Genomic DNA, 27,526 nt, shown 5'->3' on the forward strand with positions numbered 1-27,526 from the left:
AGTGAGTGGTTGAGTACGGGATCGTTGGGGACAGCAGAGAACAGGTGGATCTAATTGTCTTAATCACATCCTGCGCCACCCTGGCACCAGTGACATTGAATAGTTTTAGCGTTTAGATTGTTATTCTCACTTTCTTACGTACGTGACATAACTGTAGAAAGGAGTGATGGTTGTCATTAACTGAATTCGTTTTCTCACAAATTTCCATCATGGGTGTGACGGGAAAAGCACAGGCGGAACCGACAGTATTGGCAGTGATGGTTTTTGGTGGCGTTACATTCAGGTGTCTCAGTATTATGTGTTTAATTACCAGTAAGGAAATTAAGAACCCAAATATAACAAAGCCATGAGTCATGCTATCAACCACAGTCTACATTTGGGCAGTATTCACTGTGTGTATTCTGCTTGGAATTGTTATATAAGTAATAAATGTATGGCGGCACTTGTGCCAAACACAATATAAAAATGTTAAAAAAAATAGAATATGGAGAGCTTTAAGGGCCAAAATTCATACATAGATAAATAAATACATAATTATAGACCTTAATACTCATACATGCATAAATAAATAATCTTGGTACAGAAGATCAGGGTTTCAAAACCCAACCAGGTGGATTTCAGCAAACATGCCACAGCAAGGGGGAGCCAGTGCCACTTAGCTCCATAGCTAACTGCCCTATTTGTTAAAGACAGATAAATGTAACAAAAAAAGTTAGACTATAGTAACTAGTATATAGTGAGCAGCTGTAGAGGTTTTGGTGCCACTAGAAGATTTAGAGCTACCTTAAAATTAAACTTTTTGAACCAAGGTTGATGCTCTATAACTACAATATTAATAAACATGAATCTTTCCCCTCTGCAGATTGCACAGCCACTTCTAACACTCAAAGTATCTGGAAGACTCCATTTATGTAAGTAAGTGTTCCCATCAAGGTTGACCATGTACTCATGATTTATTTACACAAAGTGTTACCTTCTGTCTCAAGGAGCTTTTTGTTGTTGGTTAAATGGCCTCTACAGGAGCGTTTAACAGCATTACACAATCTCAAAGGTACGGATAAGTCTATCTTAGATAGTTACAACAATATGGCCATAATCAACATCCTCCTTAAGAATCTGAAAGGGACTTTTCACTAGCAGAACCTCACTGTTGAGCTCTATATCTGCAGCGGTGATTCAATAATGTGCTGCATATGTTTACAGAGATTTTAATGAGTTCCTGTCTCATTAGCATTACACAGTCCCAAGAAAATGCTTGGCCTGCAGCTGTTACAACTTACAGTATTATAATATATTTACATGAATTTGATACAACTCTATAACTACAATATTGGCAAATATGAGTCTTTCCTCTCTGCAGATGGCACAGCCACCTCTAACACTGAAAGTATCTGGAAGACTCCACTTACTAAGTGTTCCCATCAAGGTTGACTATGTTCTCATGATTTATTTACACAAAACGTTACCTTCGGTCTTGAGTTGCTTTTTTTGGTTTTGGGCTAAATGGGGAGAGCGTTCGCAAACATAAACAAACAGAAGGACACAGAGGTTTTGAAGGTAAATGGAAGATGATGGATTATTGTCAGCTGGAGACTTCGACAGCTGCCACAGGCATCTGAAAACTTGAATGAGCGTTTTGTGGATAGTGTGTAATTTGAAAGGTTTTCCATAAGATAGTTAAAGATAATTCTCTGTGGATTTTAAGGGAGACACATTATGCTCATTTTCAGGTTTATAATTCTATTTTGGGTTACTACTGGAACAGGTTCACGTGCATTAATACTCGAAAAACACATTGCACTGTACTCCCTCTCCCGTTTGAGCTCCTGTCTCTTTAAGCCCCCCTGAAAACCCAGTCTGCTCTGATTGGCCTGCTCATACACGCATGAGCCAGCATTGCTCATTGTGTCCCCAGTCATCTACGTCATGTTGTCAGCTTCCAGTTAGATTCACTTCTATCTTCAAAAAGTCACAAAGTTATGGAATTAAAGGAGGGACTACTGACGAGGTGTTTCAGGGGCCGTGTTTTCTGTGGGAGATAGGAGCTCCCGTTGGTGCAGACTTCAGTGCATTTAACTCTCAAGACCTTTTACTTTACAAGAACCCACATAGTAACTCATGAAATTAAACAATCCATGGTGAAATGTGAAAACGCTGAAGGATTTTTATAATAAGACAACAAAATAATCTTCACAGCTCATCTGTGTTTGATGCACTCACCGTAGACGAGGCATTTACAGATATCATAGATGGCTCACACCCTCCCTCGGTCCAAACCCACTGATTTTGCTCATGGTTGTGGGGGGTCGGAGCCTAGCCCAGCATGCATTTGGTGAGAGGCTGGGGGAACGCTGCTGGAGAGGTCGCCAATCTATTACACGGGCCAATACGTACAGACAGACAAACAAACACATTCCCACTCACGTTCACACCCACAGGCGATTTAGAATTACTTTCTCCTGACCTGCATGTCTTTAGTCTATGGGAGGAGACCAGAGCGGCCACAGAAAACCCATTCAGACATGCTGAGAACATACAAGCGCTCAGGCTCACAGCAAAGGAGACAAAAAAAACAACAACCGTCTGACTGTGAAACTTGACTTTTGTCCCACGATCAATCAAAGAAAAGGGTGAAAAGCTGGAGGCCCTTTATCCTCCTTTGATTCCACATCAGCACCATTTATTTTTGATCTCCTCTGTTGGATAGAGTCCTCCGTTCCTCTCACATAGCATCATGTGACTGGGTCGTTGTCACTGCTTTTACGAGAAGTAATGAATTTATGCACAGCCACCTACAGGAGCTATTTCCGTAGAATTCAGGTTTCTCTGCATGCCAAGGATGTAAAATGAAGAACAAAGCTTGATTTCAGTCACAATGCATACTAACGCGCTATTCCCCGGTCTGATGCCTCTCATTCTCTATTCAGCAGAGAGTGTGGTTGTTAAGGGGAATGCAGAGGAGGTTCAGTCCAAATTATCACTTGTCTTTTTCACTCTTTATCCTTCAAAAGAAGTTTCTCTTGCAGAGACAAGAGACATTCTTTGGTAATCAAATGCAAACATGCTTATAAGCGCAGTGTCTTAAATGTTGTAATAGAGTTGCATATTTCATAGGTTGTAATAGCATATGAAATGCAGTGTGAATGGTATGAAGGCCATACATTTTTGCATACAGTTTACATGTTCCACACTCTTAGGTCCCATAGGAATGAATGTAGAGCAGAGGCGGGGTCAGAACGACCACAGAGCCATGGAAAATGACCACAAAGACACACATAACAACCACGAGGAGATGCAAAAGCCAACAAAGACATACAAATTGGCTACACGGAGATGCAAAAACGACTATGAAGATATGCAGAAAGATGAGAAAGACGTGAAAATGGATGTCAAAGAAGCGCAATATGACCACAAACACATGCTAAACAACTACGAAGGGATGCAGAAGAAGTGCAAAGAGGGGCAAAAAGACCAAAGGGACATGCAAATCGACTACCAGAGACACAAAAACAACAGCAAAGAGACAATAGTCATGGAGGAACACAAACTGGTGACTAAGAGACACAAAACTAACAAAAAGAGACACAGAACAACAACAATACTTTTGTTTGTCGAGCCTTGGTCTTGTTGCTGTGTAGAGAGCGGGGCGCTTTATCTGGCTTATTATTGCTCAGCTGGTCCGTGGCTCAAGGCTATCTGGAATTATTAATATGAGTTCAGTTTAGAGCATTACTTAGAGCAAGTTCTTTTTCAAAATTTGGCATTCATTTATTACTGAATAAATATGGTAGGTATTAATAATGTACATGTTAATATCACCAGGAACCAGGACTTTGAGTTAGAGTCTTAACACATGTTCAATAATTTCCCAAACACACACACACGCACACACACACGCACACGCACACACACACACACACACACCACTTTGACACGCATCTCTGTGATTGTCTGGCCTGTGATGGACCTGAAACCTATCCAGGCTGTTTCTGGGCCTCTCGCCTGATGCATGCTGGGAAATACTCTGACCTCTATTTGAACCGTGGGCATGGGAAATTAATGAGTGACTTGAAATGTGTCAATATGATTTCAGTTCCCAAACAGTTCTGCATCGCATCTGATACAAGCAGTCGAGTTTCCTTCATTTGGGTGCCGTGCAGATGTTCCATTCATGTTCATCAGCTTCTTCACTTCCTGATGTCTCCGTACTTGTTGCCACTGCGCTCTGATTAATGCTGGGATTCATACGCAGAGTATGAGAAATATCACGGCACTTCCTTCCCTTTTCTGTGTGATTAAACAGTCAATAGGATTTAGATAATGGAGAATTGTTTCTCACTAAAGGGAGACAATAATGCAAAGGGTGAACGTATTCAGAGAATTCCTGAAATACTTTTTAGTCTATGATGGATTGCAATCTAGGCTATTTGAAATCATGAAGCCACTGACTAATTGCATTCTCCTCTGCACCACAAAGTCATTTCGCAAGTCAAAGGCAGCACATTTCGAAGCTGATAATTTAAAAAAACATCCTTCTCAACTGCTTCTAACTCACGCAGATAAAGGCTGACCCGCTACGCTGTAAAGAAATGTAATTACTGCAAACAAAATGTTCTTAAATTGATGGCTTGAGTGTTATTTTTTTTTTCATCTTTGTCCTCAAGAGCACTGAATATCTATTTGTACTGTAAATGTTTTAGTGTTTACAAATACTACATTGAGATGATGTGGACATAAATTGACGGTGGTAATAAAAAGGGCCTTTCATTCACAGGAAATCATTTTTACGCATCCTCAGAAATGATGTCACTATCAGGCCAATCAGTGACAGCTTCCCGAGACTTTATGATTGCTGGACAGATTAGAGAGCTGTAGTATGCACCAGAGCCTCTTCAAGGAAATAACAAGTGCCTCAGCAATCAGAAACACGTCCCCCAGGAAAAGGGAAAGGAAAGAAAGAAAAAAAAAAGCTCCTGTGATTGCAGCGTTTTGAGATTAAGAGACATCACACTGAGGATGACGGTGAATTCCCAGCCGGGACAAAAGCACCCACAAAGTGTGACAGAAAGAAATCTCATTGTGTGACGTCATTGCTCAGGATCTTGTACTGACACGCACACACACAAAAAACGAGAACACAGCAGCTTGACATCATTTCACTCAACACAGCGGGTTCCTCCTCTAAAATGAATCTGAACTGCTGCTCATCTTGCACAAAGTGACGTAGTCCCTCAGTGAGATTCAGAATTCTCCCTCACCGGGGTTTGTAGTGGAATCTTTGATGCATTTTTCATAAATCTGTTCTGCTGTAACACTATTTTTAACACTCTAGTTTTGTGTCAAGCTCGATGAAAATGGCTTTATATCACTGGCAGCTTTGTCAGAAGATGGGACTTCAAATAAATGCTGATATTCCTCCGGCACCCTGCGCCTGTTTTTGTGTGTGAAAAAAGGACCCATACGCAAATCAGCGCGGCAGGCAGGTTAGAAAAACAAAAAACGAGCTTTAATAAAGAAAGCTGTAATCAAAAGAACAAAACTGGCAGGCATCAAAAATAAATAAATAAATAAAAGAAGCAGGCGGGGGCAAATCCGACGACTAATGAAGTACAAGAAATACAAAAACTAAACAAAGCACAAGCCAGTGAAGCACTGGGAACACAGGCAGGAAACAAAAAGGGAACACAAGGAGCCAACATGACTGGGGAACAGACACAGAAGAATCAGACCAACCAACAAAGAGTGTTGGAAAAACAAAGACTTGAATACACAGGAGCTGATTAACCAACCAAACACAAGCGAACAGGAAAGAGACAAAGACAGGAAGTGGAAAGTAAAACATGGCACACAAGGATATTATCTTCAAAATTAAACCACAAAAGTGCCTGGGCTGTTTAAAAGTGAAACTTTAGACAACATTCACTTAATTTCTTTCCCTAATAAAATTGTGTGTGATGATGACTTTTAAAACATTTCAAATCCTGTATTGTTCACATAAGTGTTTTCTTGGATTGGTAGAAAAGTTTGATACCACTGGCAGGATCGTGTACGGCATCAGTCCTCTACCTGCGCACATGCATGTTCGTCCTCACGTGCATTCAGATAAACCAGATCAAAACAGGGACCAGCTCGACAGGTTGCTGCTCCACAGCGCTCCTAGTGGTCAGAAACTACAGAGGCGGCGTTTTAAACAATTACTGGTGCTGAACTGAAGTAGAAGGTGTTAGACTTTGATATAGATGGATAATTCTTATACAAAATTTTTTCTATGAGATTTAACTTTTTCAAACAGTATTGGGTCACTGAAAAAAATACCCTTTAAACTTGTCGGGGGAACAAAAAAAAACACTCCAGGCACTTCTTTCAACTTGTCAAATACTGCAGCCTGGTCAGTGGCCTGACGCCTCTGAGTTTGACACTGTGAATACTCCTCTAGTTACTTCCTGAAGCACCCTTCTAGGGCAGTAGTATAAAGACTGAGAACAGCCTGAGTCTGGGTGTGGCTGGGGGGATAACATGGATCATACACTTTGTGAATTATTTTAAAGTCGTATTACGTAATTGCACATATGGAATTGATATAACTTTTGTCATGCAAATACGGAATGTAGTTATTTTAACACAATTATTTTTAGACAAAATTTGGTATTAAACAAGAGACAAACAACCTTCACACAAATATGAGATACACATGCTGTTTGTTACAAAGACCTTGACCCACCATAAGTTGGTGTAGAACCAATGAGAGACCAGCTCACAGTGACAGTCTGGTATCCACCAGTGTCCATTACCTTCATAGTAGCCTATGAAAAATAATAAAGAAAAATAGGTTGTTTGGGGAAAAAATACATCCATTGTTTATTTGATCATTGAGGCCTTTTTGACAGCAGACAATTTGACTTGTCAAAACAGGAAAAGCTCAGGTGCCACTAACGTCATTAACTACGGCGCAGTTCTGTTTAAACGTCCCATTACGCCGTGACAGCTTGACAGTGATGCACAGACTCTGGACCTGGAAACTGAATCAAATGTCACCTTCATTGATTTTATTATTTACAGCTTTTCTTACTGTGATATCTGAAATGAAATGAAATGGGCCTATTGTTAATTTACAATACAAAAACAAACAACAAGAACACTTTGATTTTGCTCGTCAGCCTTGTGTTTTCTTAAAATGTTAATGTTATTGACTAACTATTTGATTTCAAGCAAAACAAGAGAAAATGAAGGAGCAAACTCTTTCTGTTTATGGTGAAATATAAGTTTGTGTCTGAGTGAGTTGAGGCTTTGATACAGGCTAATAATTATCTTGCTACTTTAACTGTGGTGGCAGGAAAATTAACTGATCCTGCCTATCGTGCTCGAGGAAGTCCTCACCTCTGAATTGAGTGGTGCTGTAAGCAAATTCATAGAGCTACAAGGGGGAAATAATTAAAGCCTAAAAGCTTTTTATCTTCCCCAAGAATGGAACCATTGATTTTTTCCTTTTTTGTGTTCAGCCTCTTCTCGTTTGTAGTCGGCCATGATCAGAGGAGTCTTTGTTTTGCTGGAAAAAAAAATAGAAGAAGAAGAAGAAAAAGAAGAGGACCAAAGATGTGGGGAAGAGACAGGCAGGCTCATTATCGCCAGAAGCAAAAGTTACGGGAACCAAAGTCATGTGACCTGTGTGGGCTCACGTCTCATATTTTCCACTGTGAGAAGCCTCTTTGATTTGCTTTCACTTTCATATCGTAATGAGCCGTACGGTCTCTCCTGCTCCAACATGGGTATGTGCTCAGCAGTTCTACTTCTCTTCTCCGCCAGTAGTGTTGAGTGGTGGTCTCTGTGACCTGCCTCTGCACAGCGCTCATTTGAAGGATCATTCACTCGTTCTGCTTGCCGATCACTGCCGCTGCTGCGCCACGTATTAATGAGCGGGTCCTGGGTCTTTCTCGGCTCGTTGGTGCCATCCATCAGCATAAATCTCCTTTAACAAGAGTGAAGAGTTTCAGCCCATCAACATGAAGGTGCTCATAGATCACAGGCTTCTACGCCTCCTGGTAAAAAACATTAAAGATTCATACATAATGCTCCTTCTGGAGGGATAAGTCACAGTGGTAGGCACATAACACATTTAGCTGTATGTGGGGAATGTTACTGCTTAATGTAAATACTTCTAATATCAAAGTAAACTGCAACTTTTCAAGTTAAACACATTTGAAATTAAAGGGGACATAATGAAAATGTGGAGTACCCACCGACCCAGAAACTGTTAAAGGGCTGCCGGGGTCTAGAAAACTACCTCTCATGAATGTCTGCCATTGTTTTCTCTAAGGACATTTGAGCATCAGCATTATTTCAAGGTAAGAGTTAAAGGTGCATTATGTAGATTTGGGGACGGAGAGAAAGAGCTTCATTGACTGTTTTTTTAATGCCTCAGCAAACTCAAAACTATCCTTCTTTTAATAAAATGAACAAATGAACTGACTTTAAAGAACAACACAATTTCATACTGTTTTACTCTGTTTATATTTGGCGGACCCTTCCACCTCTCTAGCTTAAAACAGTATATTTTCCTTTGAGAACAGCTTGTTTATCCAGTTAAGGAAACAAATAAATATTTCTGAGTTTGTGGTTTGTAGTTTAAATAGTCAAATTCTGAGTTTTAATTTCTTCTCCATAATTGTGCTGCTTTGAGGCCAGCTGCTCTGTTGTTGTCAAGACCAACTGGATTCATTTTTTTTTTTAAATGTGTATATAAATAGTTATAGACAATAGTCACAGTTTTCGTTAGTCATCTCCTGTTTTCTTTTTGTGGTTTATGTCCTTGTGTGTCACGTTTCACTCTCCACTTCACCCCTTTGTCTGTTTTCCCGCCCTTGAACACCTGTGTCTCATTTGTCAATCACTCCCTGTGTATTTAAACTTGTGTTTCCCCCCTCGGCTCTTTGTTGAGGCTTCATCCTGGGTCCACTGCTATCCTGTGGATTTTCTTCATATCCATATCTATTTTTGTTGCCTGCCTTTTTGTTTATCACATTTTCGGATTATTGGACTGTTTTCTCTGCTTTCATTAAGCTTTTGGTGGTGGACCTGCGTGCCCTCTTGTTCTCATTTGGATCCTGTTTTTGAAAACCTGACATGTACAAGCTCAAGAAAAGATCAATACCGGCTGTCCGTGACCAGACTTCAAACTGTAAGTTTTGCCATGTTTTATGTTGTTTCAGTGTTTATAATTTGTGGGTTAGCTTGTCGAATCAGGCGTGAGCATGTTGCTAGAGTGACTACTCCCAGTCTGGGGCGATGTTGGACTAATGGTCTAATACTGACAGTCAAGAGAAACTCTGCTGGACTTTAAATGTAATTAGAAGCCAACTAAGAAATGAACAGTATATTCAAACTTCATATTGCTTTTTGTGTTTGTAATGCTAGCTAGGGCTAGCTTTGTTGTTATACGTAGCTCATTTTCATCACTGGTATGTTCATGCATGTTGCTGCTGTGCGTACATGTAGTAGATAGACACGCCCTGTAGATAACGATACAGATACATGTGAAACAGAAAATGTGGCCAAAACTTTGATTGGCACCCCGCAGTAAACGTTAGCTTGCTAATACCATACAAAGACCATCACAGTTGTAACTCCAGTGGTGCTGGGTGGTGAGGCTGAGATCAAAATGGATCATAATAGTTCTATTTATGGTATAAGTGCAGCTAACTGGTCGCTAAAGAGAAAAAACAGAAAGGAGAGAAGGTTAGTTGTGCTAGCTCAGGCCTGTGTGAGCTAGCCAATCAGAGCAGACTCTTTGGAGGAGCCAAAACAGGGTGTTTCAGAGAGTGAGTACAGTTCTAGTTGAAACTCCGAACATAAAAATTGGCTAACTGTCTCCTCTAATTTACCAGGCTTTTTTTTTTTCTTCCCCGGAGAATTGCTATTGGCTCATTTGATCATCCTCCAAATTAGCTTTATAGAAGCCTGATCTCTTAATTATACCAGCTATTTCATCTTTGATCTCTGCACAGATCTCCTTTTTAGAGCCCACTGTAGATGCTCCGTTCTTTATAGCTGATCACCCATATCCAATTAGACATTGGATTTGACAAGCTGAGGAGCTTTTGGTGTTTCCTCTCAAGTGCGCCAAACTGGGAGCCGTAGTCATGCTCTGCTGACAGCTGATTAATGCACTCTGTGTGCCATTTCCAGAGATAGAAGGTCTCCTTTGCTAAAGGATGGCAGGCAGGGTGTTTACGTCCAAAAAAGCAATCTTCCCTACAGTGAAAGGGGCTTTTTAAAAATGTCTCCAGATGAAAGTAATATTTGTCACTTGTTTTCCATCTCAACAATTGACTTGATCTTTTGTCTTTGCACCCTGTTTCAGTGAAGAAAATGGCATAAACAAATGTGTTCTGGGGATTAGGTTGACCTTTTTTTTCCCTCATTATTATCTAGCTGTTACACTGTGTCCCCTAAAATATTTGTTTGTTCAGGATCAACATGTACCCTTGGGTAAAGCCCCAGTTGTGTGATCAGTGTACAGAGCCCTGCTTTTTCAACTGTGACATGATGGAGTCCACAGCTCCACAGAGTTCAGTCTGTGCTGTCTCTGAAATCACTCACCGGCTCTCACATTCACTATTCCCTACATGATAAACATTCGAACAAAACATTTTTCTTTGGCCATAACCCAAAAATTCATCCAATATTTAGAGGGAATCTATGAATCAGTGGCAGCTCAAAACTGTGTCCCTGCATGGTCTTTGCACCTACAGTAACTCTGTGGACCTCGAGGATTGTGGGTGACTGAATTCAGTTCAAATCCCATTAAGTCACCTGTTGACCTCAACAACACTTATATGAAAAAATATATAAACACTTTTCTGGCCACAATTCAACAGCAGAGATGGAGAGATGTGGCCATATTTCACATTACTGTAAGTTGGACACTGAATTGGCTAACACACACACTAATCATGGGTGTCCATCTTGAAACTGTGGTCATTGGAGTGATCTTGTACAGTATGTGATGAGGCATCCAGATTTAGAATTTGTAGCATCTTTGCAGCAACATCCATATTGTGAAGCATCCGTTATAAAGCAACATTATGCAGAAATTTGTACTGCATGCAATCTAACATCATCCATGGTTGCTGAGTGTGTGTCTATCTATCTATCTATCTATCTATCTATCTATCTATCTATCTATCTACTTCACTGGGACATGGAGGCATACGATCAAAACTTTCTGATGATTTAAAATATTTCTATAATTTTAAGGTTCCATTCAGCAACTGTGATTTTCACAGGTTCATGATATGAGCCTACATCAGCACTGGGTGTGGTCAGAGGTGTCGAAACTTCATCATAGCGCTCCCTCCATTAATTAGGTTTTGATGATGATTCATGATTCATGCTGTGTGCTGACTGAGCTGTTGTTTTCAAACAGAGAGAGCAGTGCCGTGCAGCCAGGCTGTGAGCACTGCACATGCCTTGGTGCAGTCTTGTTTTCAAAGAATATTTATAGTCTCTGACAAGTCTCAAGTTTGGATGGATTTAAAGCTCAAAATGTCTCTGCTCACCCTGGATCGTATACTGGATGTCAGTGTCTATCCACTGGTCGGTTAGTCCTGAGCTTTGGTGCAGACTGAAGCCTCTCAAGAGCTATTGAATGGATTGCCTTGAAATTCTGTGCAGACATTCATGGTCTCCGAAAGATGAATCACACGTACTTAGCAGATCCACTGACTTTCCCTCTGCAGCTGCTAGCAGACAGATTTCTTTTTTACTGAAATGTCTCTATAAATGGATGTATTGCCCATTTTTTTTGTCAGGATATCCAATCAGCTCAATGTTTACATTTATCCTGTGAAATATCTCAACACACACATAAAAAACACTCACAGTCCCCATATCTGCATCGCTTCAACATTGTGCATTCATTAGGTCCATAATCAGTTAAATACTTTGGATAATGTCTAATTACGTGCAAAAGTTAATATAATCCAACAAGCCTCTGCAACGTTGTGCTAAAGCAAATGTTAGCATACGCACATGTTAAACTAAGATGCATGCTGGCACACTGATGTTGGCATTTAACTCAAAGCACTGCTGTGCCTCACGGAGCTGCTTCTCCTGTCTTGTTAAACTGAAGAATGTGGCTTCGTCCCAGATCACTCCCACGACCACTCATTCAGTACTCCCCACAGGATGGACGCTCAATAGTTTACTCAATAGTGAGTAGTGAATTGATATTTCGGACAGTAAGTCATGTCACGTAATCATCACTGACAGGTGTGCAGTTGCAAAATGGTGCTTTTGCATCTTTGAAATGTGAGGCACTACAGGGTTTGCCCTGGGTTTTACAGTTGGATGCTGTGGAGGCAGAGGTGTTTGGTTCTGGCAATAGACAAGTGTTCTGCTTCAGCACACTGTTAAGATGTTTATGTTAACTGCACAATGTAACAGATGGAGCATAACTAAACCAGCGGCATTTACATTAATTCCCTAGTTAGTTAGTTAGTTGGTTGTCTTGGGGGGTGTAAAACTACAGAAGTATTATCAGTAAAATGTTCTTAAAGCATTGTACTGAAAGTTCTCTTTTTGCAGTGAAATGTCACTGTGACTGATATATGATTCTGATGAGACATGAGATAAGATTTGACCATCACTGTTGTAGTCCTTTATGTGTTGTTCTCCATTTAGGATGAAATTGTACATTAAACACTTGGATGATCACTTTTATTTGCAGGCAGGTCAGCAGAAATGTTATTCAAAATAAGTAACAAGAACAGGTTAAAACAAGATAATGACTTGAAAAAGGCTGAACTAAAGACGGGACGTAAGTACAAAATAAACTAATGAGGGGATGTGGTGCAGGTGGAGAGACACAAGGAAGGAGCTGATAAGATGGGAAAAGTCACTGGGGACAAGGCAGGCCTAATGAGGCTGATGCAGGACAGGCGCGGAGGAGAATCAGGCTGCACAGCGACACAGGAGGGAAACAGAGCACCGGAAACACAGGTGAGAAGGACAAAGTGCAGGAAGACAGACAGGAAGTGGAAAGTAAAACACGACATGAGGAGAGAACCTAGAAAATGAAACGGGAAATACCTGAGCTAAAAATGTAAACCATGACACTGAGAGGGCTCAGCTGACTTACTGTGTAAGTTTGCTAGCTATCTCCATTTAAAAAAAACATAATCTTTCAAATGATAGATAAACATGCGCTTTGTTTTCTCTGATGCTGTATATTGGCTAGGAAAAGGGGACTGAAGGGGGAAGATAGTGAAGGCAACAAATGTTAGTTGTGTTAAGCTAAAGTTGACAATTCACTTTAATGTATCTTCAGCTGTTCCAGTCTGTTGTTGGTCAAAGAGAGCTGTAGAAACCTTGTTAAAGAAAATAAATACCAAACCTCCCCCTCCACCTGGTGTCAGGAGCCCTTTAAGAGAATGTGCACTGCTTTACATTTACATCAGGATTTTTTATTTTATTTTGGAAGGCAGTATAAAATAAATAAATATGCACACGGACATAAAATACTAGACACTAAATAAATTGCACCATATAGTAGACGGGGAGTTTGGCCACAGCCTGTGTTTTTATTATCTTCTAGTTCGTTATTGGTCTCCAGAGAAAAACTGACTTAGGAACTTGGCTGAGAGGAAAATCCATCAGAGCAACAGCATTTCCACATGTTTCTTTATCATCATTATTAATAGCTAACTTTTCTAACAATAAGTCACTAACATTCAGCAAGGGAAGTCCTAAGTTGGGCACAGGTGTAAAACTTTCCAACCATGGACGGGGGTCCGACACTGCTCCTACCACACAGAGATTAAGTGAGAAGTTACCGGTTGAGTCTGTGGGTAATTTCTGCCTTAATGCTAAACTCTGTTGTTCAGTGATGTGAGTAACAACAAATCACAGCCGATGCCTTCCACAGCCTCTCCCCTTCATTTCCCTCCAGGCGAAGCAAATTGCAACAGAAAGGCAGCAAAAGCAGAACTGTAAACAAGCTATTGATGGCTGAGGTGAGTCAAGCACAGTGAGGTAATATAGTTATTGCTTTGTTGTCGAAGTTCATTGCATTTTTAGGGAAGTAGTAATGAGCATTTCCTGGGTAATGGACAGTACGTGAATGAAGTGCTGTTGTTCATCAGGAGTATTACCGGATGTCATATAGTTGCATTGGCAGTGGTTTGTTGAGGACAGAAAATGTAAGTGAACTAGATGAGACAGTGAGAGAACATAAAAAAACCCAGCCTTGGTCTGCTGCTGCATGCAGTCTGGACATGTACCTTGGCTTGTTTACCCAGCTCGATTAATCAGCAACCCCTGCAGCTGTTTACTGCTCATATTATGCATCCAGAAAGCAGAAACAGGACAAGGAACCACACAGGATCTTTAATACAATCGTTTTGACTCTGTCAATGGGCTTGGACTTTAGTTTTTTGTCAAAGGTGGCAGTACGGACATGAGAGAGGCTTTCAAATGCAGCCTTTTACCTTCTTTTATAGTTGTTGCCGTGCAATCATGACAATGGCAGAGCTGCCGCAATGTGCAGCTACATTGTGTTGTGCTATTGAAGCTACCTCAGATGGAGAAAAAAGGTGTTGCTGCTCCTTTTTTTCCCCCGGTGCGATGGGTGTAAAGGCAAAGGAAGACACCACGGCTCTGATTGTGAAAAGATGACATCCAGGTCCTACATTTATGTTCTCAATACCTCAAAGAATATACTGTCAGAAATGTTGGAAATACTGGAAATACATCAAACTGTGCCACCAAACAACAACATGGAGTCAGGAAACACAAGGTGGTTTTGTAAAAAAATTTTAAAAAAGGCTCTTAATCCACTTGTTCAGGACTTGCTTGTATTTTCAACCTAATCACATTAAAATATATGACGAGGTGTGCATGGAAACGGGTCTGCTGGTTCAGAGTTTACATGAAAATGAGACTGGCAGGTGTAGCGTTCATGAAAGGAGATGATGTCATCTCTCTGGAGGTTTATATTTGTGCAAGCTTAACTGATTTGTATTAACCGTCATCTTTAAAGCACATATAATGTCATGATGAGCCACAAAATCCCAAATGGATGGGGTGGAACACTCAACCTCCCTTGCAAGATCACATAATGAATACATCACAAGAATGTGGTTAAATTACTCAAGAACAACAAGGTTCATGCTAACGACAGAGGTTGGATCTAGTGTAGATGCACACGGACTTCCGAATATCATTTTTGTGGCTTCAAAGCTTGAGCAAGAATCACTTGCACATATTCGAGGCTTTGCGGGGGGCCGAGAGGCGGCAACAGCAGCTGTCATTATATACTTACATCCTTTTGGAGTTTAATGATGGAGGAGGACGGGAGGGGAGACATCAGTGTTGAGCACATAGGGAGGGTCGAAGGTCAAGCTCATGTCCATCACAGCATGATGGGGCGTGAATCCTCCCAGATGTATGTTCACATCATGTGCGTGCACTTTCTCGTTCATTATTAGTTTTTACCTCTTTTTTTGGTCTCTGCTTCCTCAAAAACCTTGGACGTTGATTTCCATGGCAGCAGTTGAAGCTGAGAGGCTGTCAGGCAGGAGCTCACCTTGCCGCATAAAGCTGTGAATTAATGAAGTAAAATGGCAGGGCAGGTCCTGACATGTTCTCCTTTGCTGTGTCAACAGGTAGATTTCTACAGGAGGTCTGCATATTTTGCCAAAGAGAATAAAGTATTGTTTTTCTTTCTTTTTTCATTACCATAAAATATTTTATTCAACCGGCGTTCATTATGTTGTTTTTACTGGTTTGAATAAAAAGTAGATACTTTGCCGAGGTATAGCCTCCTAACGAATGTCCACCGTGTCATGTTCTGGTTTGACTTTGCCTTAGTTATAATCATCATAAACAGACATGTGTTAATGTACAGTATGTAGAATCTATAGGAGGAACATTTTGGGAAGAATTTTAGTTTAGAAGTCTGATTAATATTGACCATTCACGCTATATGAAGGTAAAAAAGTCAGTGCGGCGAACAAACAAAGCAGAACTCATTGACCGAAATATCGTCATTAATATGCAGATAAATTTAAAGTCTTTACTTTGCTTCAACTTCAATTGTCGTGTCTTATCTGCTGACTATGCCAGAAACCCCAAAACAATCAGCCCAAGAAGCTAAAATCATCATCAGAATGGCAACTGACGGGTTCCAAGATTGGTTAAGTCACATTGCCACCATGGTTTTAATCTCCAGTGGAAGTAACCTATTAAACAGTGGCTCCTGAAGAAAAAGTCCACCTGGCTCATAAAGAAAGCAGGCTGAGGAGTGCTGAGCGAGATGTTTGTGCCACGGCAAGTATCAGAGGTCATCATCTCCGGCAGCTGGGACTGGCGCTTGAACAGCTGGATCGAGGGCTCAACAGACGTTTGAGAGGCCTTAAAGTGATTCTGGCCAAAAGTCATCAAAAAGATGCCGAGTGTATACTGATGTGCACCCTTAACTTTATTTCACAGTACTTTGTCTGAAAGCAGATAACATAGTATTAAGAAATAAAATAAAAAAACACATTTTTGTGCTCTTGTTTGTTTTGATGCACTTGAACAACAACTGTTGATCTTTCTAAAGGTTTTATCATCACTTTAAACTCTTATTAGACACAGAAGTGCTACAATATGCAGTATAAAAAACATGTTGCTAAATAGCTAAATGAACTAGAAACCTGACAGCTCTCAGAAGATACTGAAATGCTTTTATAAAAATAACAACAAATGGAGACTTGTCAACAGTATCAACATTGAAATCAAACAAAAGGAAAATTTACACTTGTACACATATCCCAAAATCTTAAGGCGGTTGAAATATTAAGTCAGACAACCAAGTTAACACTTTATAAAGTGCTTACATAACACATCAGGCTCATGAATGCTTCATTTCACATTAATGAATAATAACGGCGTCATGACACACTTAGATGAAATGGACGCAGCTTCATGACACAGAAAAAAAAATACAAATGGGCTAACTAATGCCTGCAGTTATACTTCCACACTCGATGTCTAATGGAAGGAAAAAAGAGCTGATGAAAAAATATGTCACCAGATAAAGTCGTTCCCTCGGGCTCAGCTCTGCTATCAGATCACAGACTCTGTTCCTCACCTCAACTCGCATATCTCACTGTCCTGCTTTCACGTAATTCAGTCATCGATATCCAAGTGTTTGCTATTAATTTACACTCAAAGGGCTGATGTGTTCCAAAAGTGAGATAAAATGTAGAGCGAAACAAAATGGAAAGGAACAAATTATCAGTGGATCATGTGTGTGTCATCTGGACAAACTACCTCTTTGTGTTCTGTTTAAAGCACCACAGATTCTGGCCAAAGTTGTATCAGGATTTTACCTTCATACAACATCATAAAGAGCCAATTTGGTTTATCTGATGTTTTTAAACAGAGGGTTGCACTAACTCGGCCCAGAAAACGCAGCCCAGTTGCCAGGGCGTGTTGGCAGTTTCTGCAAACCACTATAATATGTTCACATTTGTACATTTCACAGGCTATGTTGCCATTACTTAAAAACGTGTCCCATCACGTTCCCGTCGCTTGTTTACGACCCCTACTTTCACGTCGAGTGGTGGAGGGGATGATGGCAGAGTTACAGGCAAGAAGGGTGCCAAGCCAGCAGCCGCAGTTCGAGACTGCATTTCAACAACTCTAAGCGTGAATCCACTAGGTGTTTTGAAGCAGATGCTGGGACGTTTTCCAGTCGACACATCTACAGCTGTGTTTGTACTGACGAAAATAGGTATTTGAGGCCAAAACATGATGTTTTCCTAACCATAACTGAGGTGTTTTTGTGCTTAAACCTAAGAACATCATAAGCACAGCATTGGGAGAAGATGAAATAGGACCGGACAATTAGTGTCACCAACTGTTTATCTTAATGCAGCTAACATCTAAAATTTTGACTGGAAACAGGATTGAATGAAAATATGCACTAAATAGCATTTTCTTTTGTTTTTTGGAAAGTGTGGTTAAAAATGCGCTAAAATTTAAAAAACTAGTTTGAGGTCACTCAAGGAACAATGTCAAGAAGTCCTGCATCGACTTGGGGAAAAAGTTTTCAATTCAGCAGATTTTATATAACAGCAATTTTGAAATTTTTTTTTTTAATATCTCTGCAGCCCTAAAAATACCTGAAGTGAGGCTTAACTGTTTAAAATTTAAAGAGCTGCTCTCTGCTTTTTAATAAACCCTAAATCCTATACTGACACCACATTATTACAATCCTGCAATTAAGTAAGCGCATATCTATTTCTCATTCATAGATGTGTAATGAAACATCATGAGCCCATCTGGAAAAAGTTACATAAACATCTTACAAAGTAAAAAGCGTTAAGTTTCATATTTACTCAAAAAATTTCATGATATACAAATTCACAGCCAGTAAGTCAGAGGATTCAGTTTCACATTCTCAAATTTTACTCTAGCATGTTGATATTCGTCTGGTACGTAGCTTTCATAATATACAAAAAAGATTCAACAGCCTAGCAGGTAAAAATCAAATGAAACCTCTCAGCAAGCAACAAGGCCCATCCGAATAACAAACTACTTTTCCTGCATTTATCGGATCAGACATTATGCAATATAATACACTGGAAGAAATACTGAAGCAAAGGAATGGAAAACACAGTCGTTAATAGCATCAAATAAATATTTCCTTACATAAAAGCTGCCATAGACAGATCAGAATATGTATCTGTTACATTCATCCATCGGGCTCTCCTGCAGGGAAAGACAGCTGCCTCTATCTAAACCACAGGCGACAGAAAGCAGCTGCCTTCCCCCTTGAAATGTTAGTGATTAGTTGTAGGCTTTCAGTACCACATCCTCAGTGTGGACGTTATCGTTTCCCAATGTTTTCACTTTTGAAGGAGTAACTGATACAATAGAAAAAAGAAAAAACAAAAGAAGTCAGCATGGACCTACTGCTCAAAATTCATACGATTCCCAGACCAGGCAGAAATATTGTAAACATTTCAGCTTTTTACTACTTTGGTACTAAAGATACAAAGGATGGTTGATGAAACTGACGACTGAAGACCTTCATTACAGCATCAAAATACACTGCAGCTTGCCTGTATGCAGTCTATCAGAGTCCATCCACTGAATACTGCATTGTGTGATTGAAGGGACGTTAAAACTGAATCCGTCTGTGTCTTGTGTAAATGCATGTAAAAGCGTTTTTTTTTGTTTTTTTTTTAAAAAAGAAACAATTATAAAAAAAAATAAAACAGGTGTAAAACAGGCGGCGATGGTTAATATGACAAATGATCTGACAGGTTTAAAGTGGAATATGCTGCTCTTCAGCAACACGTTATTCTAAATGAACAGCGCTCCATTTGATAAAACCTGATTCACCCACTAATACTTTTCCATTTACACAGCAAACATTGCAAATATAGAAACCCATATCTGTACATAGTTTTGTTGAATTAAATATATGCAGGGAAGGAAGAAAAACAAAGTTCTTTTTGAATGAAGGGTCCGGGTAGTTCCTCAAAAAACATTGAGGTTTCAGTAGACATATCTTCATATAGTAGTTTCATATTACACAACAGCAAATCCACTGTCACAGGACTTGGCCATGCGATACCCATAAAACCTATAATCCATTGTAACATATATATTATTAATTTGCAATATATTTTCTCTTTAATAGATAAAAGTTTTCCTGTTGAATGCTTTACATAATATGACAAATTTAAAGAATCTTCACCCCATTTTCCTCACAGTCAAAAGAGAATGTGACACGTGTGTGTGAGTAGTTGATTATAATATGGAAGTATCCATTGATTCAATTGTCAGATGAGGTTCTTGTGTCATTTCTGCAATGTGTGGTCCATTTTAAAAACACCTAAAGAGTTTATGATTTATGTTGGGCTGATACACCTTTCCAGTAGTCTAAAATATCATGCAGGTCCTCATCCTTTGCAAACTGGACTTTCTTACGCAGCGCATGGCCCGCAGCCATGTACTCGTCATCTTTGTGCCGTTTCCGGTGCAGTTTGAATCGCTCCCAGATGCTGTGTGAAGGTTTGCAGTAGTATTCAGGACTGGAGGAGTAGCTTAGATTGTGGTATTGAGATGGCAGCTGGGCATATGCTAAGTCTCTGGAACGGGAGTGAGTAAGAGGCTCCAACATGGAGGACTTGTGGCCGTCAGGTCCTTCAAGCTCCTCTATCTGAGCGTCGGGGTATGAGTGCCGGTGGTCACTGTACTGGCGGATCTTGTCTGCCTCAGCCCTCAGGATGGCAGCAGCAGGTGTTACAGTGAGGATGGTTTCTCCTGTCGGGGAGGTTTTCTCTATGTACTTGGATTCGGAGCGATAAGGCCTGGGGCTTCTCATGGGCCCTCCTGTGGCAGTACTGGGCCTCTTTGGCGAGACATCAGAGGACCGATGCCTCTGCAGAGAGTGGTGGTAGCTGTCCTTATACGCTGGGGACAGAAGGCCAGATTTACTCTGTGGGTGCTCTGATATTAGCACAAGCTGGGGCTCTGCAGTGGACACTGCTCCAGATTTCACCCCTTGAAAAGAGGTGGATTCTGACTTCAGAGCATCTATACAGTTGTTAATGATTTGATTGACTTTATCCACCTCTTTTGCAATGGTGGAAATCTCCGCCACTGACCCCTGGCTATTCCCAGGCATTCCCATGTCACACTCTCTGCGTTCGTGGTGATCCATGCTCCGCACCTCCATGTAATTTCCTTTCATCATCTTCGGCGTATCACTCATCTCTTGAAATTTGTACTGCTCCATTTCAGCTGCAGAGGGTAAGTACGGCATACGTGCCATACTGTCCCCGGCCAACAGCTGCTTCTGTGACATTCGAGAAATAGTCCCTCCTTCCAGTTCTTGTCCATATTTAAGCTCCATTATATTTTTCTTCAGGCTACCCGCTTTTTTGTGCTTCTCATCTTGCTGACGCTTCCTCCGCAAGCAATAGTAGACCACACCCAGAAAGATGACCATGCTGAAGAGACAGCCTAAAATTGTCATAATGTAGTGAGTAGCAGTTGCATTATTCACATTTCTCTCCTTTCCATTCCAAGGGCCAGTCGTGATTGTCAGACAAGTGTGGTTGTGTCGAAGAGAGTTACGTATTGAAGCGACACAGTATGTGTAGTTAGTGTGGGGTTTCAGGTTTTTTAGCTCAATGTCCTCCTTTATATCTTTCAGGTTTTGGATATCTGTGAAAAAGCTGTTGTTGTACAGGACAAGGATGTACATCTTCTTGTAGGGATGAGGGATCTGAACCGTGATGGTGGCACCTGTGTTTGATACTTGCTTCAGTTTCATCACAGGGTTTACTTCCACATCGTTGTAGGTTGTACTGATGATGAGCTCGTCTGGTTCTGTGCCTGAGGGACAATCTTCCAGCCCACAAATCGTCGAGTCCGGTGGGGGTGTCGTGGACTCGGTGGGCATGGGGATGAATGGTGTCACGTAGTCGTCAGTACACACAGTTGTGAGCATGTGAAGCGCATTTCGGTATGTCGGATTATTGGGATTCTGGCTCAACAAGCTATAACCAGAGACGCCAGGTGGGGAGTCACAGACCATCCGCTCGTTCGTCCTGTTGGGGAAAACCGAGAGCCATTTGACAAAACCAAGTAATTCACACGAACAGTTGAAGGGGTTGGTGTACAGCTCGCAGGTGGTCAGTTTGTTCAAACTGGTAAACGTGGACCCGTCTAACTGCTGGATTCGATTCATGGAGAGGTCAATGTTCTCAATGTTGGGGCATTCCCAAAAGGCATTGGGTGTCACAGTCTCAATCAGGTTTGCCTGGAGGTAGAGGTACTGCAGCTTTCCTAAACCCCTGAGGATCCCCTCCGTCAGGTTCCGCAACTTGTTGAAGCCCATCTGAAGGACTTGTAAGTTAAACTGAGCAGAAAAGGCCCCATCCTCGATGTAGGAGATTTCATTCTTTGTCAGGTTCAGGTAGGTCAAGTTGGCAAAGCGACTAAGGGCAGAATAATGGATACTCTTGATTTTGTTTTCATTCAGACGAAGGTCCACAATGGTGCTGTTGATATGCTGGGGGATGGCCTCATAAGGTGGTTGGTTTTGGCTACAAATTGCAAGCCATACAAAGCCCTTTTCACCTTCAATTAACCAGCAGTCTCCGCTGACTCTGCCAATTTGAGTCAAATATACAATGGCTACAGACCAAAACAAGGCACTCATCACCATGCCTAAGCTGCAGGCCATTGGTGCTTCTCTGAGAGTCATGTGCAGGGCTAAAATAAAACGAGAGGAAGGTGATACTGCTCTGGTATCAGTACAGCTGAGGTGATCTAGTAGGGAAATCAGCTGGATGTTCAACTGTTCTCATGGACTAGAAACAATCCTTTTATTGGTCTCCTCTTCATCGATGGATGGTTTTGTCCCCATGTACCAATCAGAAAAATGTCGAGTGCCTGCCCTTACACTGAGTTTCTTTCATTGAGGTTCGCCTGCAGGGAGCTTTTGGTGATGCTTGAAAGAGAATTCACCATCTCGGGCTGGCTTGTGCTTTTCTCCTTAAAGGTTACCATCATTAAATGGTCTCATTTTATTGTTTTTGCTACCGTCTTCCCTTCTGAGTCTCTCTCATGTGCACGGAGGAATAACCTGCAACATAAAGACAAGAACACACAGTTGACTTTAATTACAGTTTCTCTGGAAAACAATGTATTTATGTTGCACATGTCTGTATTAAGAGGGTACACTCAAAGCCTTGGATTCATGTATGCTGCATGCTCTCCTTGTTCATGCCCCACTAATTATTTTGTACACAATTTAAGAGGTGTTTGCAATCCCTGTGGCAGACTGCAATTTAGGGAAGATGTCGACCAATTACCACTTGACAGGTTGGGAAAAGCAGGGTCCCTATTTTCACACCATTAACCTGAAGACTGTCAGGCGCATCTGAGGGAGGTCCAGTGTTAAAGAAGCTGTATTAAATCAATTAGTCAACACCTAATAAAATGACACTTTGGATGAATGTATGGTGGATTTTCCTCTGAAAACCTTCATTCATATATTAAAAGGGTTATTTTCTAGCACTTATTCTTCAAGAGAAAAGAGGAAAATCACATGCGAGGTGTGATTACTGGATTATCCCAAATTAATTTAAGATCTTTTGCGAAGGGTGACATGCTAGAAAAATGGGAGCAACAGCTCTTTAATATGCAGGGGAGGCAACAGCAGCAAAAAAAAACAAAACAAAAAAAAAGCAAAATGATTTTCTTTTTTGACAAGTCTTGTTTTCTTTCTTGCTGATGAAATACAAAATACATTATATGACATCCTTACAAGCTCATACATATCCATACAATATCCATGCCCTATCTAATCAATACAATAACATAACACCAATAAATCCACTCAGTGATATAATATGCATTTGAGCCTGGCTGAAAACGGTCTTCTTTCCTTACTTGGAAATCTTACAGATAATTAGATTCAAAGCCGTTCTATGTGGTGTCTGAGAAGACTTGACTTAATGGCCCGGAGGACTGGCTGAAGGACCAGCCAAGCATATTTTTTTTTTTTTTACCAGCCACAGTTTATGTATATTGAATATGATTTTAGCATTTAATTATTGAGGAAATGTTGCAATAAGTAAACTTGAAAATTAAAGCTGAGGTACAGGCTATCATATTATAAATAAAGAAAAAAAAATAATGATGATCTATATCTATATCTATATCATATATGGCTATTTTGGCACAAAAATGTACCCTCCAGTGTGGCACATAGCCATCAGCAATTTATTTGCCACACTAGTGCTTGGCGGTTGTTTCTGACCCTGATCCTACGCCATTTAATTTGATGGTAAATGCTGCTAGAATGTAATTAATGTTCTATATAGTCTTTCGACACTCACACAATGTTGCTTAAAAGTGTAGATATAATGGCTCTTTGTGTAGAGGGATTCAGAGCACAACCTCACGCTATTACATCTCCAAATCACTCGTTATCACAGCCTTCATTACAGCAATTAATTGTTCAAGGGTCAACGTATTGCTGCTGACAAGGAAATACAGAAAATGCTTCCTGCTGCACAGTTATGCAGTGGTGGTTTCAAGACAGCAACTGACAATAACAATGTGTCCTATGAAGCAATTTTTAACATGCAGCAAGACTTTGGGCGTGTTCTGACCGTCAGAAGAAGAATTTCATCTAGAAATCTTGTCATTAAATCTGACTTCTACAAGATGGTGCATTCTAAACAATGAAGCCTCATTATCTCTAAAATACATTAGATTTTTTTTAATACATCTCTAAAATAAAATTGAGCACTTTGTTTTGCTGTTGCCTTCGTAGATATCAACAGCCTTCCTTTTTTCAGTTATTTCCCCTGTTCATTGCCATTATATAGTGAACTTTATGGTGATGATGACAGTATTAAAGATCCCATACAGTAGAAAATTAGATCGTATGTCTTGTTCTGATTTTAAAAAGCAGGTATTGGTGTTACATAAATACTATAAAAAGTATTTAAAAAAAATGAATCCATCGAGAAATGCACCCTGTATTCAGAAACTGAGCCTTTAAATGAGCTACTTGTACTCCTGTAACATTGTGATGTCACAGCTACACACTCATCACCCTCACCAGCTCGACCTTGGTTGCAGAAACACTGACAGAGCTGATAGATATAAATATGCAGTGGGTGGTGCCTACTCAGGCCTGTGAGAGCTGACCAATCAGAGCAGACTGGGATATTTGGGAGGCTGCACCTTAAAGAGACAGGCAGTAAATGGAGCACTCAGCCAGAGGGTGAAAGGTGCTGCAGCAATGAAAGAGAAATATGTTAAAAACTTAGAGAAATTGTTGTGAAGCAACCACAGAAATATTTAAGATTATAATGAAAACTGATCTTGTAATAACCACTAATTTGTAAATAATACAAGCTCTCCTGAGGTCTTGATATGAGTAGTAATCTACTTTTGTCCTTTTGTTCACCAGTCAGATTGCTTTGTGGGGCAGACGTGGTGGGTGAGAAAGGGCTTTTGCGTGTTAGCGGACATGGCTCCACACAACAGAGACAATCACTGTTGGAATAGAATAAATGTGACAGTTTGTGGCAGAAAGAATATACTTCAAGTTGAAATCCCACCTGCCGCTTTGGCCTTAAAGACCATTCCTGCTGTCATTTGACCTTTTTCTGAGTTTATTTTATCACGTTACAATCACATTAGGATTGCGGTTTTCCTCTTCATACATCAGGACAGAGATACAAGAGTCTGCACTGAAACATAATCATCAGTTTGGTAGATGGGTACCAAGTGGGGACCGGCACCAGTTCTGAGGCCAGGGCCTTGACTGAGCATGATCACAGGAGGGTTTTTTTTTAACGTTTTGGTTTGGATGGGTCTGCAACCAAAACATGTTCAGAGGTGCTTTGTTTTTATATATATGGGATTTCATGATGGGTGCACAAAGAACAGGACTTGGACACACCAGAGAGTTTAAGCACCAAACGTTACGGTTTGTGGATTTGGATAAGTGTTAATTAAGTGCTTTGTATCACAAACGACTCTTTGAAGATTTAACCAGGACCCCGATTTCAACTGTAACTGTTTTTTTTTAAGGCCAGGTCTAGACACTTGTGGGAAACTAATTAATTTGCTTCTTTTTGCAGATACAGAAAAACAAATTAATTCCACTGTCAGTGAACACATACATTCACTGCACAGTATTATATATATATATCTCCACTGACACTGGACGATTCTGCAAAATCTGTTAAACTATCATTTTAGTTTTTTAAATTGAGTGCCAACATTTTAAACAAATCCAATTAAAATTCTTCACACGTCTATATCATGAGCCAGGTGTGGAGTGAGGGATGAGGAGACAAAGAGTTGCAAACCAGCTCCTGCACACCGTGTTATGTCCGAGTACCAGACCCTCATCAGGTCGAACAGTTTGTTATAAAGAGAAGCTGTCATAAATAAGGAGTGGCTGCAAGCATGTAAAACGTTCATGATTACCTCTTTTTTAACTCTCTTTTTCATGTCATGTTTCAGATTGGAGTCATCATATAATTATCATATAAAAATCTATAGCTCATAGTTAAGCCTGTATTTGCTTAAATGGGCAGGCTTGTATGTCTTCTTTCATTCATTTCAATAAACTCTTATAGCAGCGGCAGTCCTTTGTGAGGACGTCTTTGTCAATGTTCCGGTGAGTGAGGGCAGACCTTGTCACAGATTTCAGTCCTGGTACATCTATAGATGTCTTGGAGGCTGTACCCATACACACTTAAAAGAGGACGACCTTGGTTTCAATCAGAGGCAGATAAGAGACCTCATTTAACCCAAGGGATGGGCAATATCCTTGCATCTAAAACCTTTAATTGTTATTCTCTCTGGTTCGCAATGTACTGAGAAATTATATGCAATTGGGCTGAGATGATCGAGTAAAAGCACCGATCAGCTATTTAAGTGCAGAGAAGTACGAGAAATAAATGCTGTGGTGGAGGACACACTGCGACAAAATGCCAAAGGCTGCCAATACAAAACCACCTTCATGACGACAAAAGAGCAGCGGCAGAGGAGCGTTGAAGAAAAGAACACTCTTGACGCCCCTGGGAGGGAAGAGAGCTCCCAAATCAAATGTTCCATGAAATGAATATGAAAAATACAGCTCTGCAGAATCTCCGGCACGGCGAGGATCTCATAAAGAAAAACGTTGTCTTGTTATTATTCCCCAGTCGCTGACCTTTATCACAAATACCGCATGGCACAGCCTGAGCCCATCTGACTTGACCTCCACTTGCTCACAGCGTGGCACTGGTGCGAGATCCTTCAGTGGCTAAATGGAAGTTTAAGTGAAAGCCGAGAAGTCTCCTCTCATTTGGCATGCATTGGCTGTGTTGTGTTTGTCCACAGTGACTCACTCTAGCGAGCCTCCGACTGATTCACTGCCACGCCACTGAAAACCCTGCATAAATTACAGCCGGGCTAGTTCCCCCTTGTTAGGGTAAACACGAATACACGCTATCACTGAGAGGTGATACTGTAGTAAAATGTTGATTTTGCATTCAAACACTGTCTTAACTCTTGCACTTGTGTCCCAGTGTATCACACAGCATATGTCAACAAAAACAACGCCAGCGGTGTGGCATTATTGGGGGGGATAAACAAAGCAACCAACTACATTAAAATTAATTTCCACTGCTTTGTTTTCATGCAAATCGCATCACACTGTACAGTCAGATCTTCAAATGAGCCTGGGTGTGTTGCCTGAAGAGGGCTTAGGTCTGTTTGCCACCACATAGCCACTTTCCATAATGGCAGCAATCTGTATAGTCCAGTACTAGCTCTGAGTGCAGCAGGCCAGAACACCCAAGGCATCAGAGCTGAGTATATTCCCCTATCAGACACAGGCAGCCATTCCACAGTCTCTTTTCCATTTAGGCTTTATGCACTGGGTAATGAAGGCTTTTTTCTTCTCCCTCTTCTGTGGATAACCTATTGAAACCCTGCTGCTGAAGAA

General features: G+C 40.7%; 1 protein-coding gene and 2 long non-coding RNA genes across 3 annotated transcripts in view; 2 read left to right on the forward strand and 1 right to left on the reverse strand.

The window, feature by feature from the left end:
* The window catches only part of LOC119014299, a 67,346-nt gene extending 61,947 nt beyond the window's left edge, over window positions 1-5,399 (forward strand). Inside the window, exons 3-4 of the long non-coding RNA XR_005072925.1 lie at window positions 863-911; window positions 4,775-5,399. This is a non-coding gene — a long non-coding RNA (uncharacterized LOC119014299). The remainder of the gene's footprint in view (window positions 1-862; window positions 912-4,774) is intronic.
* A 3,504-nt stretch (window positions 5,400-8,903) lies between these two features.
* On the forward strand, window positions 8,904-15,761 carry LOC119014756. Its single transcript, XR_005073057.1, has 4 exons — window positions 8,904-9,175; window positions 12,853-12,996; window positions 13,946-14,009; window positions 15,660-15,761. It is a non-coding gene; the product is annotated as an uncharacterized LOC119014756 (long non-coding RNA).
* A 361-nt stretch (window positions 15,762-16,122) lies between these two features.
* The window catches only part of elfn1a (extracellular leucine-rich repeat and fibronectin type III domain containing 1a), a 77,682-nt gene continuing 66,278 nt past the window's right edge, over window positions 16,123-27,526 (reverse strand). The window contains exon 3 of the mRNA XM_037090206.1: window positions 16,123-22,648. Within this exon, the coding sequence (XP_036946101.1) occupies window positions 19,895-22,267 (2,373 nt within the window). The 5' untranslated portion in view covers window positions 22,268-22,648 and the 3' untranslated portion in view covers window positions 16,123-19,894. The remainder of the gene's footprint in view (window positions 22,649-27,526) is intronic.

This window comes from Acanthopagrus latus, chromosome 23 (assembly GCF_904848185.1).
Source record: "Acanthopagrus latus isolate v.2019 chromosome 23, fAcaLat1.1, whole genome shotgun sequence".
NCBI classification, from domain to species: Eukaryota; Metazoa; Chordata; class Actinopteri; order Spariformes; family Sparidae; genus Acanthopagrus; species Acanthopagrus latus.